The sequence below is a fragment of the Rhododendron vialii genome, chromosome 3a, assembly GCF_030253575.1.
Source record: "Rhododendron vialii isolate Sample 1 chromosome 3a, ASM3025357v1".
In the NCBI taxonomy this organism is placed as follows: Eukaryota; Viridiplantae; Streptophyta; class Magnoliopsida; order Ericales; family Ericaceae; genus Rhododendron; species Rhododendron vialii.
The window spans coordinates 22,146,052-22,162,743 of NC_080559.1; the positions used below are offsets into that span (position 1 = coordinate 22,146,052).

The following is a 16,692-nucleotide window of genomic DNA, read 5'->3' on the forward strand; positions in this document are numbered from 1 at the left end:
GACACATAATGGTAAAAACAGAAATAGTAATAAAATCATTTACTTATAAACAAATAGTAAAAACAAAAACAAAGAGGTGATCTAATGAGGTTGTACAATCATCTATAAAATGCAATTCGAAATAAAGTTATTTTGTTGTCCATGCATTGCCCCATTCCACAATCCCATATTAGAAACCAACCCAGTTAGCCTCATAAACTCCAAACACATCCGAATTTAAACAAGAACTTCCACAATCGATGGTTCTCGAAAGGAAAAGTAATCACTTGAACCAAACAATAAGGAAATGCACTCATTTCACTAGAAAAAGCAAGTACCAATATAAGAAGGGGAAAAAAGGACATGCCAACAAGTACAACAATCAGAAAGAAAAAGGACATATATTAACAATAGAGACCTACAAATGCGATCCATTTATGAAAACGTCAAGCATATATAAAAATAAAAGAACAAGACATGATCCAAAACAAATTCATCTATTATATAAGTAGGTAAATACCACTTCTATAACCAAAAATAGGTTGCCATCCACAAATTTACAGAAACGAGTAACCAAAATTGACTATCATCTTGCTGGATAGAGTACACAAAAATTATCTGCAGAAAAATGTCTCCAATTTGTGAGGTGACCAATGCTAATGAGTAAATTCTTGCTACTTTTACTCCATGTTGAAGCCTATCACATACTCCCAGAATTAAATACATCCAGTAAGGTATTGTAATGCCCTTTCTCTATTTCCTCCTCATGCACCCGATGAAAGAGAAGGGTCTCAATAATTAAGTCTTCCCAATCAACATAAACCTTCATTCTCCTTCACTTCTTTCCAACATTCACGCCGTCCGATATGCAAAGGTTACCATTGTCACCTGAATCACCATTTTGCAGGCCCATAATCTTATCAATGCGCAGCTTAGCAGCCTTTATCTTCTCTCTCCTCCTCTGATATGCCAAGCATCCAACAACAAAAGATGGTGGCATTGCAACTAATCCCACGTCTTTTTCCAGTATTTTCTTGAGCAAAAGCTTTCTGCTCATTTCTGACTTTCCTTTCCACCACTCCCTACAATCTAAAAGATTGAACCCTCTCCCTTTTTTCCTTCTATTTTTACATCCACCCTCTTCAAGATAATCAGTATTAGAAACTTCGCTTGAATATTCTGAATACATCATTGACAAGCACTCGTGTGATATCTTGAGCGTCTCCAAATCATCTCTAGTCCCTCTCGGGGAAGAATGCTTATGTTGCACCTTGAAATACTGAGAATCATTTTCCACGCCATGATTATCAAGCTCATATTCTGCTTCTTCACTCAAACAGCTTCCAACCAAATCATCCATATCAAACCCAACATGATCTACAACCTTCCTCTTCTCGCCACGCTTAGACATTGACTTCAATTCCATGTATTCCAACACAAACTGTGCATTCTTAACAATGTTCTTAACTGTAATATCTTTTTCCCAGGGCAATACTTGCGCAACCTTCCCCAGACTCTCTAAAAGCTCCTTATACCTCAGTTTGCACATAACAACCGCCACGTGTAATTCCATTGCCGCATCCTCAATCCGAACATCGATTTCATTCAACTGAGCAACGAAAACCAACACAGCCATGACCACCGGAAGCGGTCTCTGCCCCGTGGTTAAGTACCACTTCACCATACACTGGACCAAGAAAATCCCCTGCTTCAACATCCTCCCAACCTTATCAACATCATCCAACATATCAAAACAAGTCCGGACTGCCCGTTGAAATGAATCCACGATGTCAAACTCCGACAACTTCAACCGCATAAACTGAACAACCCGACTAACCATCCGACCCAGCTCGTGAACATCACAACCTACCTTATCCCCCACCTCCATGAGCGCCAATGCAACGACTTGTTATCTCTTCTCATCACAACGTAAGCGCACGTGCCTATGAGTATCAGTAATCAATCCCCTGCCCGTACTCCCCCTCGGTACCGGTCTCCACCATAACCCTAACCTCGTCTTTCTTCGAGGGCGAAAAGTCCGACAATGAGGTGATGCATTAGATGTTCTGTTTGGCGTAGAATATTTTGGTCTCTCTGTAGTTAAACGTGCTGCCGGAGCCGGCGGCGCCGGTGTGGACGAAGGTGCCGGTGGGGCCGCTGATCCCGCCCAAGTTGTGCTCGAAGTTGTCGAAGTCCTGGACGGCGCCGCACGAAGCGTAGAAGGTGTTCCCGTCGGCGGCGGCAGCGAGGGACCTCTCTCTGCAGTTGGAACAGGGGCGAGAACTCACCATGTCCAAACCCTAAAGCTGACTAACGTGTTTGGTTTGTTAACGGAGAAACTACTACTATTTAGGTCACAGGAAAAAGCTATGGTATAATAAAAGTAGGAAGAAGAAGAGTACCTGCGCAGATGTAATACGCATGCAGTCCACTCTTTACTCATAGCATCTCCAACCTTGACCCAGTTAAAGACTTAAATTTAAAAATGGGGCAAAAATCACAAAAATCTTTCTCCAATCTTTGATCCAAACCCTTTTTCATTTTGGGTTTTACCCATTTTTTGCCCAAATCTGAGATAACTTTTGCCTTGACCTATTTCTCCGACGGCTAATTAGAGAGAGAGAAAGAGGGAGATGTGTAAAATTTGGATTTGATGGTTGGAGATGTGTCTACCCAAAATGAATTTTTACCCAAAATTTGACTCAAATTTGAGGAAAAATATGGGTGAAGGCCGGAGATGCTCTAATGCCTCCAAATTTTGGAAGAGAGGGGGGGCGGGGCGCAGATGGAAATCATGGAATCCAACGATGGATTCTCTGGATATCAAGTCTCAAAACGACGTCGTTTTGGGTTAAGGCGCTGAGCAAGGCCAATCCCTTGAACCTGAAGCAAGGCCAAAGGGGCACCTAGAGTTCTACCAATTTTTTGGGCCCAAATTAGGGCCCCAAGTGTAATATACGGGGAAAATGACGGTCAATGACATGTTTTGATAATTAATACCCACCAAATATATTTTCAGCATTAACAAATGTTCTTAGTATATTCTTGATGGGCATTAATTATCAAAACACATCCTAGGCCGTCATTTTCCTAAGTAGAGTATAAGGTGGCCCAAAGCTTCTAGGATCGTTGGGTGGATGGGCAGGGAGAGCAATTTTGTTCACCCACATTTTGTACGTCGTTGGTTAGGGTATGCTCATCTGTGTCCAAATCTATTGATTGAATCCGTTGAGCTTTTTCCAAATTCATTTATTAGGAGATCCTGATGAATTTCAGCTCAAGCAAATATGGGGAAGTGCTTCGTCTAGGAGTTTATTGTTCCTTAAGATTCTTCACCGAAAAATTGAACTGTTAGATCAAGCACTTGCAAGTATCCGATTAAGCTGAATTTTTGTTTAGTCTCTCCTAACAAATGAATCCGGTAAAATGAACGGTTTCGATTATCGTAGTAAAACGCGTAATGAGCATACCCTTAAGGATGAACAAAGCGAGTGTTAACAAAATTGCCTGTTTTTTTTCTTGTTTACTACGGAGTAGTATATATTGGATTATTGTCTTTCTATTTCAAGATATTTTTTATATGGTTTAGTTGATTAATCGAAGGTGGAGGATGTAAAATTTCCCACCCATCTTGGGTTTTGATGGAAAAGATAATGGTATGTGAAAAATGGGTGTTGAAAACAAAGCCCTAATTTTTTTCAACAAAATCATGGGGTTCTTTCAAGCCAACCTTTTTTCATCATCCACTAGCCATTTAGGTCCCACGCGGGTCATACCCGTCCGGCATAAACCCTGTTTTAAGTAAACTACCGAAAATACCCTGTCATAGTCCCACCTTCAACTTTCATGGCCGATGTGCTCGACGACAACCGGTGCATGATTGGGTTCAGCATCACGGGGGGCTAACACTAGCTGAGGAACTACAAGTCGTTGATGACGGTGCACAAGGTGAAGTGCGACGGGCAGGTTTGGACCGTCGTCCTCGAGTCATATGTTGTGGATGTGCCGAAGGGGAACATAGATGAGGACACCCGGCTCTTTGCTGATATGGTGGTGAGTTTGAATCTGCAAAAACTGGTGTCGGTCGCTGAAGCGTTGGCTCGTAACTGGGAAAAGGGTGTTGAAATAAGATTTACAGAGAGGAAAGGGGTGATGAAATGAGAGAGTGGGTCGATGAAACACAATTGTGTAAAACTGTAAATATGAGAAAGGGAGAGACTTCGTTTTTGGTGGGCGTTCATCTGCTCCAAGATCTAAAGAGTATTGGATTGGGAAAACCAGTGGATTTGAGCCCATTGCTTGGGAATAATGAGCAGTATTTGGAGTAGTTCCCGATATCTAAAAAATAAAAAAAAGTAGTCGAAAAGTTGCATTGGAATGTGAATAAACTTTTAATCTAATTTTGAAGCATTCATACCCGAGAATTCACACCAAGAATACATATATAAGAATTCACACCTTCAAAAATTCATTCTCAGAATTCTGCAAATTGGTGTGAATTTTGAGGGTGTGAATTCTACAAAGGGGTGTGAATTCAGGAAGTGTGAATTTTGTAAAGGGGTGTGAATTCTTGAGGTGTGAATTCTATGAGGTGTGAATTCTGAGGGTGTAAATAGAGACGAAGGCAAAATAGTAAAAGCATCTTTAGAAAGGACCTAGACAGGATAACTCTACAAAAAAGGGTTTGCACGGAAGCTCACACAAAAAAGGGGACCAGCCAAAAATTTCCCCCAAAATCATTCTCAAGGATCCAAATAACAAAGAGACGTGCATTTAGACCATATTATTACCATTGCAACACTACAACTACAATGCTTTACCACCTTATTAGCTGGCCCGACCCCAGAGCAAGGCTTGAGAGGCTCTTGCCTATGGCCACCATTTTTGGACTGAAAATAGGGTCCCAAGTCAAATATATATACGCACGAAATTTGGTATGTCCACTTAGTTGTACCATCGATAGGAAATTTGGCCTTTATGTGAGCGGTCATGGATTTGAATTTTGACCCTACAGTAACTTTTGCATATCACGCTCTTATACATACACTCTTTCAGGGAAAAATTGCTAGTATTACTTTCATTTTCTCTAATGTTTTTTGTTATGCTTCATTTTAAGTACTTTTACAAGCTCAAATAAGCAATTAATAAAATATACAAGAAAGATGTATGCTGTGTATATTTTGTTTTTTCATTCTTAATTGCCCTTCTTTTTTGAATTTGATAAAACAAAGGTAGGTAGGGCTCTGTGTTGTTAGTTCGCCTGGGGCCTCCAACTGTATGGAGTCAACCTTGGTTATTAAATATCTTGAATCATAAATGGTTGGGACAAAAATGACGTACGTTTTGTTCGTTTGGAGTATTCAAAACCCCTACGCACGGCCCCAATAAATATTCTCTATCCATCTCTTTTCACTCATTACATTTTAAAACCTCCCTCAAAATCCAAACTGAACAGGGTCGTAGTAATCCATTGCTATTGATAAAATCTCCATGCAGCCAATAGGCAGCTAAGTCACTCAACTCAGACGAGGAAGTTTACATCATCCAGTGCTAATCCATAGCAAATACTCAAACTTTTTCCATTCTACTACTTCAGTACTCATGGCTTTAAATCCTATGTGCTGTAGAAACGGTAACTTTTGACAGCATCCTTTCATCCAACTCTAATGTCAAATACAACGTGGATTTGGCTCTACACCATTTGCTTCTTCTTTTTTCTCCTCATTCCAAATTAATTTATATTTGGAATTTTATAATTCAAAAAGTAAGAGTTTTGTGCGTAAGTACTTTAGAATTTGACATTAAGATTGGAGATGAAGGTTTGTTGATATCAAATTCAGAGATGTCAAAATGTCACTTAAGCCTTAAAAAAAATTGTCTTCTCCAATTTGAAGCCAAGAGTTGGATAGAGATGAATAATCTCATATGACTAGTTTTTTTATCCAGTTAGAATAGAACTGGGACAAGTAAATTGAGACGGAGGGAGAGAGACGGGGTTGATATACAGTAAGCATGAGAGAGAAGTAAATTATGTCGTGGTTTTTTACTTGTGGTGGTCATGTCTATTGCCTATTGGGTCATTTTAAGTTGATTCAATTGAGATCAAGTTAGGGAAAATGACGGCCCAAGACGTGTTTTGATAATTAATACCCACCAAGGACATGATAAGAACAATTGTTAATGCTGAAAATGTCCTTGGTGGGTATTAATTATCAAAACACGTCATTGGCCGTCATTTTCCCATCAAATTAAGACCCAATTCATTAATGGGTTAGATGGGTTGGACCCATTATAACCCAACTAATAAATGAATTGGGTTGAGTTCATTTTTTAATGGATGAATTATGGTTGATTAATGGATTTGGGTTTAATTTGTCACCCCTACATTATAGGGTAATGTTTGTTCTCTAACACTGTAGTAGCAAAACATATACTCCCTCCGTCCCTTTTTAAGTGTCCCGCTTCGTAACTCCAACTTATTAAAAAAACATCATCATTACATATTTCACATCAACTTTTACCTCCACTTTCCCTACTTACTCTTTATGGAAACATCATCATTACATTTTTACTCACTAACTTTTCAAAATGGAATCTACTTTTAGAGGCAAAATGGGAAATGTACCCACTTTTACCCACTAACTATACAAAATGGACACTTATTAAGAGACAGCTCAAAATGGAATACTGGACATTAAAAAGGGGACGGAGGGAGTACTACTTTTGATCGTTATTCGAATCTCATCTCATGATGTTTAGACTTCAATACATGCAATGGTTTATTCGTTTTTTGGACCGGAGATCCACCACCACCACCACCACCACCACCACCACCCCCCCATTGGGACTTCAAAAGAAAAAAACTGTCTCAATATTTCTGACTCCAATCAAAATTGAAACGCTAGCTGTGTGTCAAACAAAATACTACTAATAAGAGTATCTGCACCAGCCTCCTCTCCACATTTTGGACCAAATTACATCTTAAAAAGTCATTTTATTACTTTAGCTACCCATTTTTAAAATGTCTACTGCATCAGACTCTCTACTCTCACTCTTTTCTCAATTAAATATTTTCCATCTACTTAAAAGTACATGAAAATAATAAAAATAATAATGCTACCCAAGAGCGTGGTGTTAATGTTTCGAATAGATTAGGTGTAAAAAATAATAAAATATTAGGTAACCAATGAATAGTGTCTCTCTTCTTCGAGAGAGTGACTGTAGCAAGAATTAATTTGGTCCAATCAGTAGCCAGGCTAATGCCCTGGGTTTTGTCCTCACTAGTCTAGCAGCACAAGAGATGAGGCAAGCTTAATGTAGATGCTCTAACAATGTAGACAAAAAATAGAAAACGGACCACGTGCAAGGCACGTGACAAAATCACTAATAAAATGGAAAGTGTACGCGACGTTGTCATGTAATTTTTGATTTGCCTAAACTCATTTTTGTAATGGGGACCCTCACAAGGAAAATACTACAGTATGAATAACATGAAATCCGTACAACATTGGAGCAACAGTTGGAAGCGTTCTCGAGGTCTCTACGCAACCCTATTGCTTGCTGCTCTTTTATATACTAGGTCCGGCCTCGTGCATGGCACGAGTTTTGTGCCCATTGAATTGTATTATTATTATATTTTTTTTGGGGCATGGTTTTTAGAGTTGTATGCATTTTTGGAAGCCCAGTGCTAAATTTGTATTGATGGGTTATGCCATGTATAATCGACAAATGGTTTAATGATTACAACAGTGAATATGTGGAAATATATACTTGGTTGAAGGATTTGGTTGTAAATTAAGAATAAACGGAGCCATTCACAGTGAACAACTGGGATTTTGGTTGTAACTGATGTTTAACCCAAATATGGACCCATTCACAGACCTTATTATTTAACGATAGGAAAAATGAAAAGGGAAGAGACTGGTGGGTTAGATTTGCAGATGACGTGTTAGATTTGCATTTCTAGTCTGGTTATGGAGTTGGCAAGCATAGGAAAAATGAAAAGGGAGGAGATACGTTAACACTTTATACATAAAGTTTGAAAAAGATTAGCAGGTGTGTGTAAAATAGCAAAGAAGACAAACTATTAGTGTTTGAAAGATATACATAACAGTAGAAGATTAGCCATCCATAAGACAAGCAAATATCTTCGATGAATCACAAGGCATCACTGTCCCACTTCAAATCATGTAGCATCATCAAGTCTTCAGGAATAGATAGCAGAGAACAGCTAAAAACCAGCCCCAGCATGCAGGGCCAGAGATATCCACATTAGCTAGTAGCAGTCCATCCAAAACAACATCATTAATGGCAGCATATCAGTAGCAGCCTTAGCATTAAACAGAAGCAAGAATAGATAAGTTTTCCACCCAATACAGTAGTCATCAGCAGTAAACATCAGCCAACAGCATCCCATGCTGTTTCCAAAACAGCAATAATAATGGCAGCATAGCAGTAGCAGCAATAGAAGAAGACAGTTCCATCCAAAAGCGGTAGACATGAGCATCAGAATTAGGCAGATATTCCTCAAGAGTAGTAGTAAACATCAGCAGAAAGCAATATACATGAGCAAGATTAGCAAGTTGGAAGATAGTTTTTCAACTCCAACAGACATTAATTTTTACTGAATTTGAAGGCAAATCTTTTCATTGGAAGCCATCTAAAAGAAGCAAAGCCTATTTCAACTCGAACAGACATTGATTTTTTTAAAAGGTCCAACCGAAATGAGTTTTTTTGAAAGTTAAAGGTGTCTATTTTCATTCCAGAAGATAGCCCTAAAAATCAGGAACCACTGATCCAAAGGTCAACAAACCCTTGTGCTTGAGGACTTCCGGCACATGAAATGGTAATATACATATCTATTCATACCGTATCAAGGTACAATATCGAATCACAATCATTATGGTCATAGTAAAAGGCAACACTCTATGTTCGCAGTCTTAAATTCTTTTTTGTGGCCAAGGAAAAATCATTCAGCCAATCAATTGGATAATAAGAACTAATGATAATTTATCAGTAAACAGAAAGAGTGGACATCAGAATCTAAATCTCTTACACTATATATCAAGATATTTGTGCAATATTCACAAATTACATTAAAATCAAAACATGATCTCTGTGTTCCATTGTCCATAATACTTAGTGAAAACAATAGTTTGGATAGGTGCAAGATGATATGAACTAAGAAAATGCATATATCATATAATTCAGAGGCTGCTAGAGTATTGCCTTTCACCATGTACACAATTCATCCTCATTTTCAATGTTTAAATGAAATTCAGCACTAGCCACTTTGCCTGTATGTAAATAGTTTTAAACATATTTTCCAACTAACCAAACCAAAGTTTTAGGCTTCCGATTCAGTATCAACCATTGAATAGATGGTTCCAGGCTTCCAGCTTTGAAGTATTTGAACAATTTTGAGAACTAAACATCAAAAGCAGCTCTTGGAAAAAGATACTTGAGCTCCTAATCATTCAGCAGTCAAAATTCAATCTCAACAAACGATTTCCAGCATCAAATTGATTAATCACTCCTTTCCCATCTTCTACTCTTTCACATAAAGTTAAAATGTTGTGATTGGTCTAGATTCTAGAGTTTATTGTTTCTCTTTCTTTGTGGATTAGCAAAAATAATCATCCAAGATTGTAATATATATCTCCAAAAAAAAGAAAAATAGTTATGCATAAAATGTATACACTAGTATATATGTATCCAGGGATAAGCAAGCAAAATTGTCTCCAATTGAAAAAATGGCATGCCACCTTGTGGCTCTTTTTATATAAGTAGGAAGTAGCAACCAACAGGGGGAATTTTTGCCCAAAGTTTGTACCATAATAATTGATAGAAGCGTAAAGAAAAAGAATAGTATTGCAGTAAATAAACTCACTTCTGTCCGGCAGGTCCATATCCCAGTTTCCCGGACTGAGCGTGGCCCAAACTTATGCAGGAATTATCAGCACGAACGAAATGCTGCATGCCACCGAAATCCATGCAGCGTATATTCCAGCCGCTATAAAGATGTCAAATACAATGTCGCATGCTTCATTGTGCTTGGTTTTAACAAACGATCCAAATCATAACTATCACTCCCATGATGTGCTCCTTCAAGAAATGTTACAGCTAACGAGTTACTGGAAGGAATATACCTATTGATAGGAAGTAGAATTACGATGGGAATGAGTCCAATCTAAAGACTCTACATCACCTCATCCTTCAAAACATAAAATAGGATATGCAAGTTCATTGAAACAGTAAAATGCAGAAGTACAAATAATTGAAAGGGAAAAATAACAAACTTATTCGACTTATAAAAGTTTTTTTGAGCATTCGAATAGGAATTTCATATTGCAAACTTTCTCAAATAAATGAGACAATCTATTCTCATCCGGTAACAACCTAATATCTTATATTTCCCCATTAATCAACAGAGCGTATACTTAGTTTCAATAATGTACACCATGCTTTATGCCATAAGCAAAATTACGCGTCAACACGCCAATAGCAAGCAATGATGTGACTCGAAAGGATATAGAACCAGATCCAAAAGCAAATAGAAGTTGCATCAAGAGCACAAATTGTGAAGTTGCATCTAAATGCTGGCAAAAGAAAACCCAAGAAATGCCAATTTAGAATAGATTTTAAGAAAAAATTCAATGGTGTTAGGTGACGAAAGGCTAGACCAGACCCTAAATCCATCAGAGGCTTAGGGTACATCCAGTCATTACCGGTGCTATTTATTTTGCCCCACATAAACAATTATCCTCCACCTGAAAAACAAAGAAGTTTTTAAGGTATGCAACACAGTATCAATGTCGATTAGATTACGCGAGGGTAACCTAAAACCACCCATTTACACAAGAGGCAAAGACGTATATAAGCATGCCTACACAGATAACTATGAAAAAAAATTAGGAATAGAGATAACTGCAAAAAGTACTTTTCATATACAAAAAGTACTTTTCATATACAAAAAGTTGTTGATGGAGGTAAGAAGCAGAATAACAAAACAGAGCAATGGAACTGAATCCTTATGGAACTAATAATCATTATTAGAGCAACGGAACTAAATGCTCATGGAACTAACAAAACAGATAACTATTAAAGTTGTTGCCAAAGTAATCATTATTAGAGCTTTTCAAATTGATACTATGGTATTGCTTCACACGGCCCAACCGCCCAAGCCTATTGTAAATAGTTCTCTACAGTCCACACCGAAAAGCAATCTGCGAATTTAGTGACAGGTTACGCCCATTTTTTTTCCCACTACCGGGGTAACAAACGAAATAATTATGCAATGGAACTAAATGCTCATGCCTTAGCCTCCCAATCCAATGCCATTCGGCCAAATTGTTGATCATCGAACGAGATTCCGTCAGCACTTACATTCTATCCTTTTCCACTATAAACCAAGGCTTTGCATTAAACAGTCCCAGCAACAGAAATTCCCAAGGGGTGGGGAAAAAAAACCCTAACTATGTACACACATTCAGTTCAGCCAACAAAACACCAGGCATGCAAATCAGATTAATACATTTTTGTTTTTCTTTGTCTATCCAACATTGTATATAACTTAGAAAAGAAACAGAGACAGAGAAGAGACCTCACCTGTTCAAGCTTAAGCACACCTAAAACACGAAAGCCACAGAACCCTATATATCGAACAAAACCCTAAAAATAAAACCCAAAACCCAAGACACAAAATAAAAACCTTAGCTGGAAATCAAAGCCTCTGATCAAACACACAGAAGCGAAGAAGACACCAGCAGTAAACATCGTTCAGAAATTATACCTGATCAGCGAACCATAGATGAAGGCGAAACACCGAAGCCCCAACCCTGCAATAAAACCAACCAACAAAACACAACGAAATTTCAGAACTCACCAAAATAAAAAATAACAGAAACGGAGCACAGGAGAAGCGGAAAATCGGCTAAACGAGAACAGGAGGAAGAAAATGGGGCAAACGCCATGGCCAAACCCAAACACCGACGGCCCAAAAACCCATTGAAGCTGACTTGGTAGTAACGTGCAAGATCCAAACCAAACACACCCAAAGCAGAACAGAAAGAAGATCCCAAATCACTCACCATCAGTCGGAGCAAACAAGGACAGCACAAGCGGAACAAAAACCAGGCAAAAAGGAGAGGAAGAATATGGCATCAATAGACCAAATGGATCACGAATCCCGCAACAGCACCGGATGGCGACAGGTGGCCACTGACACATCCGAAGCAAAATGACGGCAGTACCCCGCTTTAAACTACGCGGCCGGCAACACACCAGGGACCCAATTGGAAAAATCGACCAAAATTGGGACACCGAAAACCTCCCCCTTATTATTCACGGTAGGACATATTATCACCAAGGTCTAGCACATCTTTATAATCATTTTCAAAGTTGCTATAAGCTTTATATTCCAAGTCACCAGTGGCACAATGGACTGCCGTCTGCCACAGATGCAATTACCCTTCAACCTTGAATAGGGACAAAGTAATAAAACCCTCCATGTGGGGGGCTATCATGGTTGGCATGAATCCAGCGGCTAAATGGAACATGAACAACCCTGGCACTGTGTGAAGAAAATGCAGAATTAACATCATAAAATTTCAATAATTTCCACATCAATAGAATAAACTTACGAGGGAAGGAAATTCTTACTGGAATTGTGTGTACACATAAGGTTACAACATAAACCATACGTCCAAACAGCCAAACAGCCAAACATGCAATCTGGCCATGAAAACCAAGCTTGAGTAAACTACCTAGCAAAACAATACCCAATATGTACAGTAAACCAGATTGCACAGGAACTATTTTTCACCACACACAAAAGGATTGAGTGGCTATCACAATCTAACCCAGGCACATCGCGAATGAAAGTCAAATATGTTTTGACTCCAATTGAAGCGTAAATAAAAGAACCAACAGTATCACAAATCATACAGATGCAATTAAAACAGCAAACAAAAATAGAACCAAAACAGACAAGGTATAGGAAAGCAATCAAAGATAGACCTATGGAGCTTCCACTCATGTCCATAGCCATTCTTAGATCCCATTTTCTAATTATGTATAGAAAAATTAGTGTGCTCCCCAACTGGTTGTCAAAGAAGGCCCGATTGAGTCATTGGCAACACACGACAGGAAGAAAATTTATTAGCTTTAAGCTTCAAAAGACGCCCCTAATCTCTATCAATACCGCAATAAATACAAAAGTTTAGTATTTAAGCGCATCCAAAGATTAAGATCCCTCCAGCTGGATGGTCTAAGTCTAACACAAAATACTACAGATCTCTTCTCACTCTTGATTGTTACCGTACTTGTGTTTTCTCGAGTTATATTTCTCTCCTATATTTGAACGAACAGACTTAAATGGCCAAAAACTACACACAGACAACCCAGTTCAGCCATTGCAACAGCAGAACATGTAATATGCTTGATGAACAAACAAAGAACTAAAAACTCAAAACAATAACCCCCAAACATCTCATACAAAAGAACCCGACGCGGGCGGCCACGACCCCAATAGAGTAGTACGGAAACTACAAAACAATGGATCATGTAACTAAGCGAAGCGGAAACACACAACAAATCGAAAAGGAGAGTCGATCATAAGAGTTATCTCTTCAAAGCCACCAACAGAGCAAAAGATCCAGAACACCAAAAACAGAGACCAAATCACTCCTTAGAGTCCATGCCAACCGGAAAAAATCCAAGTGAAGAGAAAACAAAGAAAATATACAAATCGCAAATAACAGATCTGTGTAAATTGAACAAGCAATTCGCCGAAATTTGCGGAAACTTAGTGCAACAAAATTACCTGTCCTGTGCCTTCTTCATTGCCGTCCTCTTCGCCCTTTTCGTTATCTTCATTGTCATCATCGTCGTCGTGGCCGCCTCCATCGTCCCCTCTCTCTCTCTCTCTCATCTCTCTCTCTCTCTCTAAAACGCCGTTCTCTGTAATTGTGTAAAAGGGGAGATAAAAAAAGTGGTAGGTGGGAGAAGCCAATAAAATCAACGGACAGAATCCATCACGACTCTCGCGGGAGAACCGGATGACGCCAGGTGTACCGAAGGACAGGTGGAATTGAAATTACCAGAATACCCAAGCACAAGAAGGCGGCCATGAAGACGCGAGGGACCTAATTGGCCAAAATTGGGACACCGAAAACCTCCCCCTTATTATTCACGGTAGGATATATTTACTACTCCACTATACTATTATTTATACTACTACTATTAAGGAAGGGCACCGTTGACACAATTTTTACATTGAATCGAGGGGAGGGTAGACAGAGAGTACACAATAGAGAGGAGAGGGGAGAGAGAATACAGAAAATGTTGTAATCTCCGCCATCCATTTCAATGGTTGAGACGTAATATTAAAAATTGAAAATTTGTGTCCATGAAACCCCCTTGTTTTAGCTGCTGCACATGATATAGTCTTCAAATTTTAAAGCTGACGAAAGATTTATTAGGAATCTCTAGTAGGGAAAATTTTAAAATACCTCCAATCTTTGACCTCAATGTCTAATAGACTCCTAAACTTTAAAAAAAATTCAATTTTAAAACTAAACTTTTCTTCCATTATTCAAATAGGCCCTTACGATCGAAATTCGTAAAATTGATAACGAAAAGTGCTAACAGAGTTATGTTTTCCGTAATTCCGTTAAATGCTAACTTGGTGCATGCTTGTTCTCTCTCTCTCTCTCAAGTAGTGGGTCGGGTATGTTCCTATTATGACAGCTTATTTGGTTTCGACCTGGAGTCTCTCTCTTAAACCATCAACTCCAACCAAACAAGAGAAGCAGAAAAATGCAAAATTACATGATCTGGTTGATTTTGCTAAAAAAGCCAGGTCGTCTTCTCACCTTCCGAACGCTGTCAGCCAATTTGAGATGGATGTTTCAAGTATGGATTGTTTGTTGTGGTATAGTTTTTCAGTATTGTTGGAAGATAATTGGGACCTTGGGCTTGGCTTTTATTTATTTGATAAAGATTCTCAATATCAGAAAGATTTAATTTGGGGATTAAACAGTATCCCCCAGAAATGGCACTGCAACGACAAGGCTTTTTTTTTTTTTTTTTTTTTATCAGAAGAAACTTTTCATTATTACTTAGAAAAATCCCACAAGGAGTACAAGATCGAACCGGATCCGGAGCCCTCGGTTGGGTAGAGACCACAACTTACGGGTTATCCAAAAGGACCGGGTGAGCTGGATCCAAAAGGACCGAATGAACAAGCCCTCAAGGGGCGATATATCTGCGCAAGGACAAAACAGAAATCTTACACAAAGCAAATAACCACTCGAAACCCGCGAAGTAGACGCCGCCAACCACCGCAAGCTGCAAATCTCGCTAACAAACTCCATAGAATTGCACCGGCGGCAAATGGCACAGATTTGGAAACGCGAGAGGACCGAGGAAACACTAGAAATGCAGATAGTGGGTTGTCCTGCGCAAGACCGCTGGCCACCAAAACACCAGCCACACCACCACCATCATCACAGCCACCCACATCACAACTATCGGAGATAATCTCCGAACCAAGCACCAAAGGAACAGAAAAAACTACCCCTAACCTTATTTGCCCACCAACCACACCCATCGGACCTGGGGAACCAAACCAATACCAATCCGAATCGGGGAAACCGGCCGGAAACAAACCGGATGAAACTGGCGAACCAAACAGCAACGAAAAACAAACCCTAACTCCTAAACCACCGCAAACCTCACTTATTACCATCTGATCGGAAGCCTGAGGACTCAGCTGCCACCATAACCACCACAACACGGGCCAAGGTCGCTGAAGAAGGCACCGCACCACACGCGCCGCCAGAGGCAGGAGCGTCAATGGCCAATGCTTTTTCCCAAACAACAGCAGCACCGGAAGAGGGTAGGGAGAAGATCTAGATTCCATGGCACCGAGCGGAGGAGGGGTAGGCGTGCGAAGGCGGAGGACGACGAGAGGGGGGTGGGGAGAGGGACGGCGGGATCCCCACCCCCGAGGCAGACAACCTTAGAGGGGGGAACAATGGAGAGAGAGAGAGAGAGGGGTCTGCTCTACTTGCAGTTTAACGACAAGGTTGTTAAGAATCATTGTCGGTAACCCATGATTTGTGAAGCATTATTCCAGTTGGGCCAACTATTCACCACCAAAATTGACCTCCAACAAATCCACTAGATTTCCTATACTACTTGCTAGTATTATTATAATTTACATTTTCGAAGTTGATTTTTTGGTTTTTCTAACCTTCCCCTCAGTTTAAAGGTCAAAAAGAGATTGATGTACCAAAAATGAATCCACTGCCCAGATTGCATTGAAAAGTATGTAGTACTATAAGCTAAGGAAAAACATTTGCATCCAAATTGCAATTATATGGCGGCGGTGGGGGGTGTGTGTGCATGCGTGTGTGTGTGTGAGAGAGAGAGAGAGAGAGAGAGGCACCAAGTTAGCATTTAACGGAAAACATAACCCTGTTAACAATTTCGGTTACCAATTTAACGGATTTAGATGATAGGGAAGAAAAATTTAGGCGTAAAATTGAAGTTTTTTAAAGTTTGGGAGTCTATTAGACAAAGAGGTCAAAGTTTAAAGGATATTTTGAAATTTTCCCTCTCATGTACTAATGCTTTCATATGTAATCGTCAATTTTATAAGGGAACGGAACTAGTCTACAATGTTTGGGTTTTTTTTTTTTTTTTATCTGA

The 16,692-nt window shown here is 39.4% G+C and overlaps 1 protein-coding gene and 1 long non-coding RNA gene across 3 annotated transcripts; both read right to left on the reverse strand.

Annotated features, from left to right (window-relative positions):
* Positions 1–814: 814 nt before the first annotated feature.
* On the reverse strand, positions 815–1,867 carry LOC131321219 (plant-specific TFIIB-related protein PTF2-like). Its single transcript, XM_058352221.1, has one exon. It carries the CDS (start codon positions 1,865–1,867, stop codon positions 815–817), a length of 1,053 nt encoding a protein of 350 aa, XP_058208204.1.
* A 6,835-nt stretch (positions 1,868–8,702) lies between these two features.
* LOC131320452 (uncharacterized) lies at positions 8,703–11,833 on the reverse strand. Of its 2 annotated transcripts, none has more exons than XR_009198272.1 (3): positions 11,771–11,833; positions 11,587–11,649; positions 8,703–9,991 (listed from the first exon to the last, which is right to left on the reverse strand). It is a non-coding gene; the product is annotated as an uncharacterized LOC131320452 (long non-coding RNA). The 2 variants fall into 2 exon arrangements; XR_009198271.1 differs by having other exon boundaries at positions 8,703–10,083; positions 11,771–11,817.
* Positions 11,834–16,692: the final 4,859 nt, after the last annotated feature.

What these genes read in the sequence shown, in the direction of transcription:
- LOC131321219 (XM_058352221.1), bottom strand. Translation starts at nt 1,867, where the DNA reads ATGGAGGTGGGGGATAAGGTAGGTTGTGATGTTCACGAGCTGGGTCGG.